Consider the following 17483-nt stretch of genomic DNA (forward strand, 5'->3'; position numbering starts at 1 on the left):
GGACATATGAATTTCCAATAACCTAAGAAATGAAAATATTGTAATAACGTGCATCATTTCTTTCCGAATCACGCTTTGTCAATTTAACATAAAAATGGTTATTGGGTTCTAATATAAGTGTCTAACTATTTAGTTATCTCCCTTAATTACGAGCAGTTAGATAAGTAATATGTAAAAAATAAATGAAACTAATTTTTAATTTAAACTAATCTCTGCGAACCTTGGTAAAGTAAAGGTTACATTTACAATCTTACACAAATATTCCTGTGGTTTGTGATATAATTAAGGTTATATGCTACCTTATACAAATATCCCCGCGGATTGTGACAGAATCAAGGCTATATGCTACCTTACACAAATATTCCTGTGGTTTGTGATAGAATTAAGGTTATATGCTACCTTATACAAATATTCCTGTGGTTTGTGAGAGAATAAACGTTATATGCTACCTTACACAAATATTCCTGTGGTTTGTGAGAGAATAAACGTTATATGCTACCTTACACAAATATTCCTGTGGTTTGTGAGAGAATAAACGTTATATGCTACCTTACACAAATATTCCTGTGGTTTGTGATAGAATTAAGGTTATATGCTACCTTATACAAATATCCCCGCGGATTGTGACAGAATTAAGGTTATATGCTACCTTATACAAATATCCCCGCGGATTGTGACAGAATTAAGGTTATATGCTACCTTACACAAATATACCTGTGGTTTGTGATAGCATTAAGGTTATATGCTACCTTACACAAATATCCCCGCGGATTGTGACAGAATCAAGGCTATATGCTACCTTACACAAATATTCCTGTGGTTTGTGATAGAATTAAGGTTATATGCTACCTTATACAAATATCCCCGCGGATTGTGACAGAATTAAGGTTATATGCTACCTTACACAAATATTCCTTACACAAATATCCCCGCGGATTGTGACAGAATTAAGTTATATGCTACCTTACACATTAAACCTGTTGATTTGTGTTAGCATTAAGGTTATATGCTACCTTACACAAATATCCCCGCGGATTGTGACAGAATCAAGGCTATATGCTACCTTACACAAATATTCCTGTGGTTTGTGATAGAATTAAGGTTATATGCTACCTTACACAAATATACCTGTGGTTTGTGATAGCATTAAGGTTATATGCTACCTTATACAAATATCCCCGCGGATTGTGACAGAATTAAGGTTATATGCTACCTTATACAAATATCCCCGCGGATTGTGACAGAATCAAGGCTATATGCTACCATACACAGCTATCCCTGTGGTTTGTGCTAGAATTAAGGTTATATGCTACCTTACACAAATATACCTGTGGTTTGTGAGAGAATAAGCGTTATATGCTACCTTACACAAATATTCCTGTTGTCTGTGATAGAGTTAAGGTTGTATGCTACCTTTCACATATATTCCCTTGGTTTGTGAGAGAATTAAGCTTATACATGTATTCTACCCTATACATAAACTGATGTGGATTGTATCAGATTGTACCAATGCTGTTTAGTTCCTTATATAGAGATTCCTGTGGTTTGTGATAGAGTTAAGGCTGTATGCTACTTTACCCATAAATTGCTGGGATTTGTGCTTATGCAAGGGTTTTATGTACTTTATAATATATTCATGCTCGTCGACTCTTGTGGTTTGTGTTAGAGATGAGAGTATTTGCTACCTGGAAAACGGTTTCTTAAACCTGTGTTAAGTTAGGACACTACTGAAATGTTACTACTACGGTTAACTCAATGTTACATGATACTGTGCATATCATTTGTTTTTGCTGCAGTTCGTCTTCCTTCGAAGTGTCAACAATTTTTGACAGGCAAAATCATCCCAACATTATATATATATGCACTCTTGATTAAATGTTTACTTTAAAAAAGCACAGCATATTTAAGAATATTGGGATGAAATTAAACCCATGGGATTTTCTTTTAACTTTTCAGTGAAAATTAACAAATTATAGTACAAACTTAGAATTGACGTTCTCGATGAATACACACTGCACTTTATATACAGAGAAACACGATTGAAAAACAAATGAACTTTTATAAGTTTTTGAAAATCTGTGAAATTCAGTTATTCGAGAAGTCCTAGATTATCATCAATTATTTTTTAAATGTATATTTTATAAATTTCTTTAGTGGAACTCTCTTTGGAGAGGAGGTAGAGACTTACCCCACGATGATAATCCTCTGTCAGACCGCAAGCCTACTGACCAATAGAAGTGCCACAGCAACCTCTATATCAATGTCCTTTCACTGTAAATAAATACATATGTGACCATTTCATTTAAGGATTCGTAATGAAAGTTCGTGTGGTCGGTAGATAACATATTTGAAGCCCACTCAGAGGCCTTTTGTCCGCCTCCTTAGTGATTCAAACATATTGATAACAGCATACGTTAGTCTTTTGTGTAAGTGTTCTGTTTAATGTATTAATCACGAGTAATCAACTCGTGTTGAAATCTGGGGGTCACCGCCTTAACGTTATTTCAATGTCCGTCAAAACAGGCTTGTGAAAATTTACATGCAGGGCAATGCAAATCTGCCCAGTTAATACGTTATTCACAATAATTTATTTTGACCGTGTCAATATATCTAAGCAATATATTGATATTTTTCAGGGTTTTTTTCAGTTTTTAATTTCAATGATAAAACATATTAATCGGGCTCTTCACAGCAATTTATTTTGACCGTGTCAATATATCTATGCAATATATTGATATTTTGATATTTTTCAGGGTTTTTCCAGTGTTTAATTTCAATGATAAAACATATTAATCGGGCTCTTCACAGCAATTTATTTCAAGGGCGGTACTACAGTAACTTTTTATTAATTCATAGCAATTTATTCTCGCTACAGCGGAGGAATTGGAATGTTGACTTTTCCTGTAGATTTAAGAAGTTGTGTTTATTTACACTAGATACACACTGTTTCAATAGTAATATTTCGCTGTTAGAGCTGATAATTTAATTTAAGAAAAAGAAGTTTTTTTATTGTTATATAACATTTACATATGTATAACATGACGTAAGTAAATTGGTGTCTTTAATTCAATAAAGGTAGTGCATTGTCTATGCAGGGCGTGTTTGTAGGAGATATGTGTTAAGTTTCTGTTGGTTATCATTGACATATTTCACATCGTTTACACGTGTAAATGAAACACGTGTTAAGTTTAGGTCTATAAGGTATATCCAATAGCTGCGATGGTAAGGCGGACCTACGTCGGTAACTTATAGGCTGTATGTTATCGAAGGGTTCAAAGTTCAAGAGTGAGAAAACAAAGGCTGGTTCTTATGCCACAAATGGGCAAGAAATCTGTCCCTCTCACATGTACCTGTCATTAGCATCAATGACGAGTCCTGGAAGGACGAAACTGCTGTATGATGCAGTACAATTCATCTTTTAGCTGTACGCTATCAAACTAAATGTGTATTAAACGGCGCTGTTCACTGGTGTCTTTTGTATAGTCTTTAAAAAGTTGTCGATTTGAAGAACGAATGCATCACATGAAGGAACTCTTTTCTGTGAAGAGTTTGTGAACCTTCAGTGTATTCTCTCGTTTGATTACAGTTTTATCTTACTTTTTCCTCTATACCTTCTAAAATGTTCATCAACAAAGGATCGGATTATCTTATCTAATTTCTTGTTTCGGGAGATTTAACAACAGTCGGTGCCATATGAGGACCGGTGTCATGGGACATCAAGAGTGGAAACCAAACTCAGAATGATCAAGAACCCAAGTAGGGACAGCCAATCTATACTACAAGGGAGTGGCACACAGCTGACACTGCTTCTGGATACCATGTTGTCTCCTCAATAGAAAACAGAGAAAGCACCCGACATGCGGGAGGTGCTCCACAATAAACTGGGGCGCTACTGATCTCAAACGATGAGCTGGATATTAATGTAGCTTTTGATCATGTTGATATTGATTTTAGTGAATGTCACAAACATTTTGGCATTTTCCTGGGTGTAAACTAAAAAAAGGACTTATTATATTGATAACATTTCTAAAAGTGTTTGTTAAAATTTACCTTAAATCTCATAACTTTGAAAACAGAAATTATCTCACCTTGTATACTCCCTCTTCTGAAATACTGTAATGAGTTAGGGAACGGATGTACAATTGCCGATGCTAAAAAACTTAAACACTTACTGACCTGCCTTCAGTCTCTCTATCTTGAAACTGGTTGGGAAACTTTGTCTAAACGACGTACCGAAGCAAACCTGCAACACTTTAAATGATTATCTATTTAATGTGAACATAACCAACCCTCCAAATTGTGTATGCGGTTGTTCTAACGAAAATGCTTTTCTTTTCTTTTTCATATTCCATAGATTTAATTATCAAAGATTACAGATGTTCCGAAATCCTCTTTTAAGCTTTTTTTGCCCCTTAACTTTACAGAAATTATTGTTTGTTATGAAGATTACTCGATTGAGGAAAATAAATAATAGTCATTTATACATGCCCAACAGTTCATACCGAGTACTCGGTCACAAACTTGTGTCTCTTTGCAACCAGTCCTTTTTTTATTTTACGCAAGACATCCGTTACAAACAAAATATCGCCTGCCTCTTGACCGTTGTCACTTGACAGAAGCTAGTTCCCATGGTAACTCTGTTATAAAAATTATACAAATACACAGCAGGTAAATGTAAATATTTCCGGAGATTTAATTGATATTTTTTTTTAAATATGGCTATATTGGTAAGTTAACATTTATATAACAAAATCAAATTAAATTTGTTATCAGACTGTTGATAGATTGACTACGACACGATGATTTGAACTTGTTGACGTAAATATTTGGTTAAGCGACTCAGTTTTGCCACAGATAACGAAAATATATGTGAATAACATCGAAGATAATTGAGAAATTAAAAAATGGTCTAAAGATATGTCGATGTTTAGGTGCACTAGTCCATAATTCAATAAATTTTGTAATTTTCATTTATCCCATAATTTCGACCATGACATGCAGTTAGGCAGACAGACAGGCTGACATACAGACAGACAAAAAAATGGCATGCAGGTTTTGGCAAACCTCGGAGACTAATAGTTCACCAACAGCGCCTACCTCAGAGACTAAATAAAAATAGTGGAAGTTTAATGTTGTACTTCCGATGGCCTTTAGAAATTTGTTTCGGGTTGATGGCATCAGACCACATTCAATTCTCCTGTATGTTGTGTCAATGGGGAAAAACTGTAAATGGTTCCCAATTCCTAAAATGGCATTCGTTATCTGGCAGAAGAAAATATCGAAGGCTCACTACTCTCTACAAAATCAATTCGTCAAACGACCTCGTACATATCGACGTATCTATAAAGAAAACTCCACTCATTCCTCCAGACTGCTACTTCCGACATGCCCATCAATCGTCTTACTAAATACCAGCATGCAAAATACAGCTTTTTACCTTGTACTAAAGAATATTACCAATGGGAACTGCATTGATTCTTGGGATTCCTTCAAAGTTGTAAAGCTTCTTGTAATGTGATTGGACATATCAATGTATATTCTGTCTGTCTGTCCGTCCGTCTGCCGCAGCAAAGAAAGACATTTTATAGGAATGTTGCCTCACTAAAGGGATATACCAAACATAATCAATATAAATACACATACTTGTCAGTAAGCTTTATAATTATTATAATTATTAGGCGTGATAGCCGATTGAGACCGATAATGACAATTCGAGTATGGTCCTAGTATGTCTGATCCTGACGTTAGTACTATAAGTATTATTTCCGGTTTTCATTGTAAACTTCCGGTGGTGATCAATTTCACGTGCTGAAAATTTCCATCACGAATTTGATGTAAGTATGCCTTTAAATAACAAACATGTGCTTTTGATTTTTAAGCATTCTTGAATTCCTTTGTAATACTGACTGAATCTCTCTTTCCATAGATGGCTTTTTAACCTGCCCATCAATAATAATGATTGAGTGAAGTCGAAATGTTACTGTGCAAAGTTATCACTACTACACTAGACTTTTTTATTATTATTTTCTAGTTAAATCAGAGGTCAACTCGGTATTTATGATATTAAGATCACATGGACGATTATATCAATGATATGTCACAATAAGATAACATTACAAGACAGGCATGGCGTGATTGTAATACAACTTGGAATGCCGAAGTTAACCACCATCCCATGAACAAGTCGTGTCATGGAGTGATCTCCCCTTAGACCAGCAACGTGAAAGTTTTCCTGAATATTGTGTTTGAATAAAGTAAAATGATTTTTATGAATTATTTTAAAAGTGGAACTCTGTTCCTATGAGTTTTTATTAACTTTTCTTATATGAACATTTGAAATGGAAATGAAATTCATCAATATCAACTTTATCATTCCATTCACGACAACATCTACAGTCCAAGAGAATATTCTGATGTCTAACTTCAATATTTAGTTTGTGTGCAGGAATCCAGAGTCAACTAAAATGCCTTTGTTTCTCCAAGTGATATTTTTCATACTTGATATTTGAAAAAGATACCACTCAAGACTAAATGATAAGAAGAAAAAAATGAAATTTTAATTAAAAATAAATAAATTGTCTACCATTAAGTAATGATGCAGGTTGAATGTTCCCTTGTCTCAAAATAAAGCTTTTTTTATTGTTAAATAAATATATCTTAATCACCAGGGTAGTCATTAAGGTGTATATATGAAAATTTGTGAGTCCATTGTCGTATGTAATATTTGATATACCTGTGTTTTAATTGAGTGTCCACTGGTCTAAAGACCTGATTTTTACAGATTTTCACATATATCTCATGATTGGTTCCAAAGTTCTGAATATTCTGCTTTTGTTTTGCTGAATTTTATAAATGTATGAATTACAATGTTCCTATAGACAGAAGAGTCCATGGCAGGAACAAGCAGTATGGCCACAGATTACGAACCTACAAAACTAGAGATGGATGAGATCAATGTTAGTTCTATGACAACAGCAGGACTCATCAACCAAAGTTTCACAGTGAGTGGTTACATCGAAATTTTTATTTTTAAATAATAATTGTTAATTCCAAATTTTTCATTTGGCCTACATGTACATAAGTATTTTTACTTTTTGAAAGTAGATGCCTGTTATCATTAATGGAAAACAGGAAATACATGGTGGGCCTTCTGGAACAAGTCGTCTTTTTCAGGGATCTCCCTGTAAATCTTTGTGTTGTTCATATTTTGCCCCAGTTTTATTGAATTTGAGTTTATATTTTGATTTTGTTGACATGTTGACCTTTTTTTATTTGTTGTTTTGATTCTGTATCTACAGCCTGACAAAGAACTTGACCCGAGTGAAAGTTATTTCCTGGGTCGTGCTGATGCACTCAATTCACACGTGAACACAGAGCAGGACCCAGATGTGAAGGCTGGATGTGGACGGTGTGTTCGTATGACAGAAGTAGCACCTTCTTCCAGTCAGATCTATGAAGGTAATATTCTTCATGCACACTGTATTTTTCATTCTGTGTTATCTTTATGTAGGGATTAGTCAAATGATACAGTGGTATTGCACTCGATGTTTATGTTTTGGAAATTCCCTTAACAGACATGGAAAGATATGAGGTGAGTCATCTGCCTGACCATGTCTGCTTTCCCCAGATACCCTGGTCCCCTCCCATGGAGAGACCCTCGTACACTTCTATCAAGACCAACAAATGTTATTTATATAAGCTTAAAGTTGGTTTCTCTGTTCTTACAAAATAAAGACATTGTTTTATCGTTACATATGGTTTAGCTAAGAAACCTATAGTTACCAGAGAGAAGTGAAATGTATCAGTAAATGTCTACTTACATGAACATTACGATATATCATCTATAACCCAAACAGACTATTTATTGTTTGTTGTTGTTATAGTTGATTTATTATGATCTTATTTGTCTGTCGTCATCAGTTATAATGATGATTTATTCCATAAGAAGGTAATTCAAGGCTTAGATAAAGTGCCTTGGTGTCTGAAGATGTTAACACCATCAAACAATTCCTGTGGGATTCAGTGTCTGAGAAAAACATTATATAAAAATCCCTGGCGGTTTAAGGTGTTATGTTTACTACTGTCACTGTTGATACTTTTGTATGTTTTGATGTTTATTGACATCCATACATAGCTACACACAAAAGTTTAGTCTGAAGCAGAAACTATAATTATGACAAAGATTCAAAATTTTGGTCAACAGTTTATTTTGGTTGAACTATAAATTTGTTTATACCTGTCAGTGGATTATATCTCATATATAGCCTTTTCTTTACATTATTTGTTATGCTCACCTGTCTTGCTCCTTAGTGTTAATCCATAAATCTTATTTTCACACTATTTCCAGATAATTCCAGCAAAGAAAAGATCAGTAAAGAACATGATTGGAAAATGTCAGTTCAGTTGTTTTCATCCAAAAAACAAGGAGACAAAGGTGATCCAGCTTGGACAAAGAGAATCAGGTATGTCTGTATTCTGTTTGACCTACTGAACTCCTTCTCCAGAAAAGATAGCTATATACCTCTGTGAGGAAGAACCCTCTCCTGTAAAGATAGGTACATGCTTCTGTAAGGATGTACCCTCTCCTGTAAAGATAGGTACATACCTCTGTAAGGATGTACCCTCTCCTGTAAAGATAGGTACATACCTCTGTGGGGATGTGAGGATGTACCCTCTCCTGTAAAGATAGGTACATACCTCTGTAAGGATGCACCCTCTCCTGTAAAGATAGGTACATACCTCTGTGGGGATGTGAGGATGTACCCTCTCCTGTAAAGATAGGTACATACCTCTGTAAGGATGCACCCTCTCCTGTAAAGATAGGTACATACCTCTGTAAGGATGTACCCTCTCCTGTAAAGATAGGTACATACCTCTGTAAGGATGCACCCTCTCCTGTAAAGATAGGTACATACCTCTGTGGGGATGTGAGGATGTACCCTCTCCTGTAAAGATAGGTACATACCTCTGTGAGGATGCAGCCTCTCCTGTAAAGATAGGTACATACCTCTGTGAGGATGCAGCCTCTCCTGTAAAGATAGGTACATACCTCTGTGAGGGTGCACCATCTCCTGTAAAGATAAGTACTTACCTCTGTGGGATGTGAGGATGTACCCTCTCCTGTAAAGATAGGTACATACCTCTGTGGGGATGTACCCTCTCCTGTAAAGATAGGTACATACCTCTGTAAGGATGTACACTCTCCTGTAAAGATAGGTACTTACCTCTGTGAGGATGTCCCTCTCCTGTAAAGATAGGTACATTCCTCTATGAGGATGTCCCTCTCCTGTAAAGATAGGCACATACCTCTGTGATGATGCACACTCTCTTGTAAAGATAGGCACATACCTCTGTGAGGATGCACCCTCTCTTGTAAAGATAGGTACATACCTCTGTGGGTATGTACCCTCTCCTGTAAAGATAGGCACATACCTCTGTGAGGATATCCCTCTCCTGTAAAGATAGGTACATACCTCTGTGGGGATGTGAGGATGTACCCTCTCCTGTAAAGATAGGTACATACCTCTGTAAAGATGCACCCTCTCCTGTAAAGATAGGTACATACCTCTGTAAGGATGTACCCTCTCCTGTAAAGATAGATACATACCTCTGTGGGGATGTGAGGATGTACCCTCTCCTGTAAAGATAGGTACATACCTCTGTGAAGATGCAGCCTCTCCTGTAAAGATAGGTACATACCTCTGTGAGGGTGCACCATCTCCTGTAAAGATAAGTACTTACCTCTGTGGGATGTGAGGATGTACCCTCTCCTGTAAAGATAGGTACATACCTCTGTGGGGATGTACCCTCTCCTGTAAAGATAGGTACATACCTCTGTAAGGATGTACACTCTCCTGTAAAGATAGGTACTTACCTCTGTGAGGATGTCCCTCTCCTGTAAAGATAGGTACATACCTCTATGAGGATGTCCCTCTCCTGTAAAGATAGGCACATACCTCTGTGAGGATGCACCCTCTCTTGTAAAGATAGGTACATACCTCTGTGGGTATGTACCCTCTCCTGTAAAGATAGGCTTATACCTCTGTGAGGATATCCCTCTCCTGTAAAGATAGGTACATACCTCTGTGAGGATGTACCCTCTCCTGTAAAGATAGGTACATACCTCTGTGAGGATGTCCCTCTCCTGTAAAGATAGGTACATACCTCTGTGAGGATGCACCCTCTCCTGTAAAGATAGGCACATAGATAGGTACATACCTCTGTGAGGATGCAGCCTCTCCTGTAAAGATAGGTACATACCTCTGTGAGGGTGCACCCTTCCCATTTGGTGATTATTGGAATCTTGCATGTGTCTGTTTCATTAACAGAGATATCTCGACCCAAGTGTAAGAGTTTGGCAAGACATTTGCTGACTAGCAAAACTCTTACGTGATGGGAATTCCCCTGTCTCAGCCCTAAGATGAGACAATGAAATGTCACACTTGTAAAAGGTGGGATATATCTGTCCAGGGTAAGAGATAATTTTCCCCTACTTAGAAAACAACAACAAATTGTAAGTTGATGTAAAACGTATTCATTATACCATCATCAAACTGAAATTGATGACAATATCAGTTAGCGACATGGTAAGTCTATATATAAAGATAAACCAACCCCATTGTGAGTCGTGTCATAGCACTTGTTACCTCTTCCTTACCAGAAACCAAACTATATGATGATAAATCTGTCCCTTAAGACTGTACCCTTTGCCCTTTTTATAATAAATCTGGTCCATATAGTGTTTATTTCCTTGCTTATTGTGTTAGATTACTGAATCACTCCAGAAACAATAAGATAAGCCCTTCCAAAAATGATATAATGATAAGTTGATTCCATATGATGCCAAAAAAAATCCTCCCCTAAGTCCCTCCCATAAGTCCCTCCCACATGTCCCTCCCATAAGCCCCTCCCATAAATCCCCCATAAGTCCCTCCCATAAGTCCCTCCAACATGTCCCTCCCATAAGCCCCTCCCATAAATCCCCCCATAAGTCCCTCCCACATGTCCCTCGCACATGTCCCTCGCATAAGCCCCTCCCATAAATCCCCCCATAAGTCCCTCCCATAAATCCCCCCATAAGCCCCTCCCATAAATCCCCCCATAAGTCCCTCCCATAAATCCCTCCCAAATGAGGATAAAATAAGTCCTTTCTACAGGTATATGTTGTTGAACAGCCTCTTTCCAGTAGTGATACCCTTCTTTGAACCCCTATGTCAACATGTCACCCTGGTTGTAACCACCACCATTCCTCTCTGGACCCCTGTATTGAACGCATAGCCCTGGTAACAAAACCCCCTCTGGACCTCGATGTCAAACACCTGCCTTATCACACTTTTAACTCCTTGCCAGGTCCTATTACAAAGCTCAAGATGGACTGATAGAGACTTATGAGAACATTGAGGAATTGGAGAAGAAAACAGCAGAGGAAAGAAATCCAGAACCTGAAGGGAAGAAATCCAGTGCTGCTCTCTTAGCTAAACTCAGTCTCGCTGCTAATTTAGTGAGTACAACAACTTTTCAGCTCATACAGCTTTTCTATGATTTATGTTAATTTTAGAATTCCAGCCTTTACTTAATTTGGCAAGTTAGAAAACACAAAATCCTTTATTCTGAAGATAATTCTTGCCATGAAACATTTTTCATAAAATTTGAAGTCAGAAATAGATATTGCCCTCTGCTTGCAACAACTTCTAACAACCTAATACAAGATATTTTTGTATGAAAATTATGCAGTTTCCATTATCATTTTTCTATTGCAAATGAAAAATGTCTATATTGATGCAAGCATGACAGTAACATTTCACAGGTCCTAAACGTCTTACTGTAAATGGTTCTAATTTAAGATATGGAAATTTTCTCTTTTTTGTTTATGTTTTTTAAAGAAATGTTTCTTACAGAAGTATTCCAAAATTTAAAGCAACTATTAAATAAGATTTAAAATGTATATTAGATGTCAGAAATATTTGATATAGCTTCTTTTGAAAAGATTCATTTTGGATGCATAGTTCATTTTCAAGGGAGATAATTTGAAGATCTTGAATCAGAAATTACTTTATTTCATAATAATTTTAAGATGTAATAAAAACATTTTTTTTTGTAGATTCTACTGATAGCAAAACTAGCAGCAGCTATCTTGTCTGGGTCAATATCTGTTATCTCAAGTCTGGTGGATAGCATCGTCGACTTTGCCTCGGGTATTGTTATTTGGGCCACTACCAGAGCAGTGAAAAACCGAAACCTGTATGAATATCCACAAGGTAGGTTTCTTTCATAGAAAAAACAAATTGTAAAGATGTCTCTTTAGTTGGACTCCATGAGAATTTATCATTGATGAAATAATTACTGCATATGTATGTTTTTAATTAGATTACATAGCCTCTCTTTTGAAAATTGTTTAGACATTATATTTGTGAGCAATCCAGAGCTGTAGACAATGGTTAAGGGTATTGGATTAAAGATTTCATAAATATTGAAAAAGAAGTACAGTGTGGAAAATAAAAACAAAATCTGTAAATATTTTATATTAGTGACATTTGATTCAGTCTGTAAACTCTGTGATATCTCATTTTCAGGTAGAACTAAGCTGGAGCCTATAGCCATTGTTGTGTTATCTGTTATAATGAGTGTGGCGTCTCTACAGCTGATCAGGGAGTCGGCAGAAAAGCTTGTAGATCTTGCTAACTATAAGTCATCAGCACCTAGCTTCACAATACCAACAATTGTTATAACATCTTCCACAGTCGGTAAGTTTTATATAGAGTTGGCTAATTTTACCTCTACGTAGACTAGCATTGCTATATCAATAACATATCATCATAGCTTCTATGTTCATTCTCATAAAAATATATGAAGATATTTATTGTCAGAGTATCAAAGATCACATGAACAGTCTAAAGCTTTACCCAACTAAACCACTAGGTAGATTTGCTTTCTGCGTTTTAATTCCTTAAAACCTGTTGTGTTTCAGTGATCAAGCTTGTATTGTATCTGTTATGTCGCCGTGTCCAAAAGCCTAGTGTCCAAGCTCTGGCCCAGGATCACCGTAATGACGTGCTGTCCAACTCCGTGGCCCTTGTATGTGGATACATAGGTAATGAGATTTTCTAGGTTATATATCATTGGCGATACAATCATCCTCACTAAGAATTGTCCTTAAATGACATATATTGTAGTGGTTAAATAATCCTCAATACCAGGTATATATGTTATTTCTGAAGGACACATATTATCTGTGGTACAATAATGTTTATTGTAAACAGTTTCTGAAGGACATTTATTATTAGTGGTGCAATTATCCTCAATATTTATATATGTAATTTCTTGAGGACACATATTATCTTTGGTACAATTATATTTATCGTAAACAGTTTCTGAAGGACTTTTCTTATAAGTGGTGCAATTAAATTCACTGTAAATGGTAATAGTAATATTAACTATTACTTAATGAGGTAAAATATGTCTTACATTAAAGATAATTTTGGTTTATGATTGTGTACTTACACATATATTAAAGAAAATGTTGAACTGTTATTGGTGTTTTATTTTTCAACAGGGTCTCAAGATATGCAAAATAATGTGTCTGAAGCTTATGGCCTTGTATATATAGACCCTTGTGGAGCTATAGTCATCTCCATCTACATCATCATCAGCTGGTGGATCACAGGCTGGGGTAAGTACTCTATGATCATATGGTAGGGTTGTTAGCTCACCTGGCCCAAAGGGCCAAGTGAGCTTATGCCATAGCGCGGCATCCGTCGTACGTCCATCGTCCGTCCATCCGGCGTCCATCAACTTTTCATTTAAACAACTTCTTCTGAAATATCGAAAGGCATAGAGTTATCATATTTGGCTGGAAGGTTCCTGCTAAAAGAAATGACCTTGACCAATATTCAAGGTCACAGAGGTCAAATGTGTTAAAACTTTTAAACGACTTCTTCCAAAATACCGGAAAGCCTAGAATCATTATATTTGGTTGGAAGGTTCCTTTGATGAAGCCAAATAAAGTTTGCAAAAAGAAATTACCTTGACCCATATTCAAGGTCACAGAGGTCAAATGTGTTAAAACCTTTAAAGGTTCTTCCAAAATACCAGAAGGCCTAGAATCATTATATTTGGCTGGAAGGTTCCTTTGATGAAGCCCAACAAACTTTGTGCTAAAAAAATAACCTTGACCCATATTCAAGGTCTCAGAGGTCAAATGTTTTAAAACATTTAAACGACTTCTTCCAAAATACTTGAAGGCCTAGAATCATTATATATGGCTGGAAGGTTCCTTTGATGAAGCCCAACAAAGTTTGCGAAAAAAAAAAATAACCTTGACATATATTCAAGGTCACAGAGGTCAAATGTGTTAAAAAATTTTACGCGACTTCTTTCAAAATACCGGAAGGCCTAGAGTCATTATATTAGGCTACAATGTTCCTCTTATGGTGTCCTACAAAGTTTGCTGAAAGAAATGACTTTGACCAATCTTCAAGGTCACAGGAGTCAAATGTGTTAAAACGTTTAAACAATTTCTTCTGAAATATCGAAAAGCCTAGAATCATTATATTTTGCCAGTATGTTCCTTTTATGAAGTCCAAGAAAGTAAAAGAAATGACCTTGACCCATAGTCAAAGTCACAGGGGTCAAATGTGTTAAACATGGAACATATGCACAGATATAGTAATGTTGGTCCAGGTGAGCAATACAGGCCTTATGGGCCTCTTGTTTTTAATGATCACAAGTTGGAGTAGGTACTCTACAATCATATGGTTGGATTGTATTAAATGATCACAGGCTGGGGTAGGTACTCTACAATCATATGGTTGGATTGTATCAGATGATCACAGGCTGGGGTAGGTACTCTACAATCATATGGTTGGATTGTATTAAATGATCACAGGCTGGGGTACCTACTCTACAATCATATGGTTAGATTGTATCAAATGATCACAGGCTGGGGTAGGTACTCTACAGTCATATGGTTGGATTGTATCAAATGATCACAGGCTGGGGTAGGTACTCTACAATCATATGGTTGGATTGTATTAAATGATCACAGGCTGGGGTAGGTACTCTACAATCATATGGTTGGATTGTATTAAATGATCACAGGCTGGGGTAGGTACTCTACAATCATATGGTTGGATTGTATCAGATGATCACAGGCTGGGGTAGGTACTCTACAGTCATATGGTTGGATTATATCAAATGATCACAGGCTGGGGTAGGTACTCTACAATCATATGGTTGGATTGTTTTAAATGATCACAGGCTGGGGTAGGTACTCTACAATCATATGGTTGGATTGTTTTAAATGATCACAGGCTGGGGTAGGTACTCTACAATCATATGGTTGGATTGTATTAAATGATCACAGGCTGGGGTAGGTACTCTACAATCATATGGTTGGATTGTTTTAAATGATCACAGGCTGGGGTAGGTACTCTACAATCATATGGTTGGATTGTTTTAAATGATCACAGGCTGGGGTAGGTACTCTACAATCATATGGTTGGATTGTTTTAAATGATCACAGGCTGGGGTAGGTACTCTACAATCATATGGTTGGATTGTATTAAATGATCACAGGCTGGGGTAGGTACTCTACAATCATATGGTTGGATTGTTTTAAATGATCACAGGCTGGGGTAGGTACTCTACAATCATATGGTTGGATTGTATTAAATGATCACAGGCTGGGGTAGGTACTCTACAATCATATGGTTGGATTGTATTAAATGATCACAGGCTGGGGTAGGTACTCTACAATCATATGGTTGGATTGTTTTAAATGATCACAGGCTGGGGTAGGTACTCTACAATCATATGTTGGATTGTATTAAATGATCACAGGCTGGGTTAGGTACTCTACAATCATATGGTAGGGTTATATAATGTGATCACAGGCTGGGGTAGGTACTCTACAATCATATGGTAGGGTTATATCAAATGATCACAGGCTGGGGAGGTTCTATAGGTGCTAGGATCATACACTTAGGAAGTACTTTGGTTCTATGATCATTAGCTCGGTACGTACCTTAGAGTCATGTACAAGGGTAGGTAAGATCATAGGATCATAGAATGGGGTCAGTACTGTAGGAAAGGTTTTATAGGATCATAGAATGGGGTCAGTACTGTAGGAAAGGTTTTATAGGATCATAGAATGGGGTCAGTACTGTAGGAAAGGTTTTATAGGATCATAGAATGGGGTCAGTACTGTAGGAAAGGTTTTATAGGATCATAGAATGGGGTCAGTACTGTAGGAAAGGTTTTATAGGATCATAGAATGGGGTCAGTACTGTAGGAAAGGCTTTATAGGATCATAGAATGGGGTCAGTACTGTAGGAAAGGTTTTATAGGATCATAGGCTGTGGTCAGATCTAGGATCAAGGCTGGGGTAGGATTTACAGGATCAAAGGATGGAGTAGGATCTAAGATCTTGGGCTGGGGTTGGATTTACAGGATCAAAGGCTGTGGTCAGATCTAGGATCAAGGCTGGGGTAGGATATACAGGATCAAAGGCTGGGATATGTATAGTTGGATCATAGGAATCGAAGGATTGTAGACTTGGATAAGTATTACAGGATCACAGGCTTGAATAGGTTCTGTAGGATCACAGGCAGGGGAAGGTGCTGAAGGATTGCAGGCTGTTTTAATTATTGTAGAATCATATACAGGGGTAGGCATTATAGGATCACAGGCTGGGGTAGTTATTGTAGAAACTTTATGGCAGAAAATATGTGTCTAGATATGTCAATGGTTGGTTAATAAGATGCAGGTTATGCCTTTAGTGAGATTTTTAAGGAGTACATAACATGTTGTGTCTAGAGTAGGACATACTTTTCCAAGGAATGGGAAGTGTGCGTTCAGATTGTAGGATATGTCTTGATAGGTTAGCACTAGATCATTTAAATAACTGAAGTCCTTAGCAATAATTTGAAAAGGTTGATTATCTTTTTCCAGTGCAGAAAGTCATGCTTCTCTTTTCAGACCAGACTAAGATGTTGACAGGTTTTACTGCCAAACCAGACTTTCTGAAAAAGATCACATGGGTTTGTGTCAATCACGATCACAGGATACGTTTCGTGGAAACAGTTCGAGCTTTCCACTTCGGAAATAATTTTCTAGTAGAAGTAGATATCGTTTTACCCCAGGATATGTCCTTATCTGAAGCACACAACATAGGGGAGCCACTTCAACAGAAACTAGAACGACTGCCAGAAGTGGAGCGAGCTTTTGTTCACTTAGACTACAATTTTGATCATGATCCAAAAGATGAGCATAAGGTTGTGTGATACTTGGTAGGGTTCTCAGACTGTGAAAATGTTGTGGAATGTTATTTATTTATATCATGTTAAATCTTTGCGTACTGAAAAGTCTGTCTGTTTGAAGCCTTGTGAAGGTATCCCGGTCCTTCAATAGTTTACTTCCACAACATGTTGATACAATACTTTATAGCAGGCCTGACTTGAATATTGTTCAGTTGCCTTGTTCAGGGA

The 17483-nt window shown here is 36.8% G+C and overlaps 1 protein-coding gene across 1 annotated transcript; it reads left to right on the plus strand.

Annotated features, from left to right (window-relative positions):
• Positions 1–6925: 6925 nt before the first annotated feature.
• On the plus strand, positions 6926–17353 carry LOC132557924 (uncharacterized). The gene is made up of 9 exons (XM_060222456.1): positions 6926–7001; positions 7299–7458; positions 8348–8462; positions 11350–11500; positions 12101–12257; positions 12573–12743; positions 12968–13090; positions 13553–13669; positions 16975–17353. Exons 1-9 carry the CDS (start codon positions 6942–6944, stop codon positions 17277–17279), a joined length of 1359 nt encoding a protein of 452 aa, XP_060078439.1. The 5' UTR covers positions 6926–6941; the 3' UTR covers positions 17280–17353.
• Positions 17354–17483: the final 130 nt, after the last annotated feature.

This window comes from Ylistrum balloti, unplaced genomic scaffold (genome assembly GCF_031769215.1).
Source record: "Ylistrum balloti isolate Yb309-2 unplaced genomic scaffold, AGI_CSIRO_Ybal_v1 Utg369656, whole genome shotgun sequence".
Taxonomy (NCBI): domain Eukaryota; kingdom Metazoa; phylum Mollusca; class Bivalvia; order Pectinida; family Pectinidae; genus Ylistrum; species Ylistrum balloti.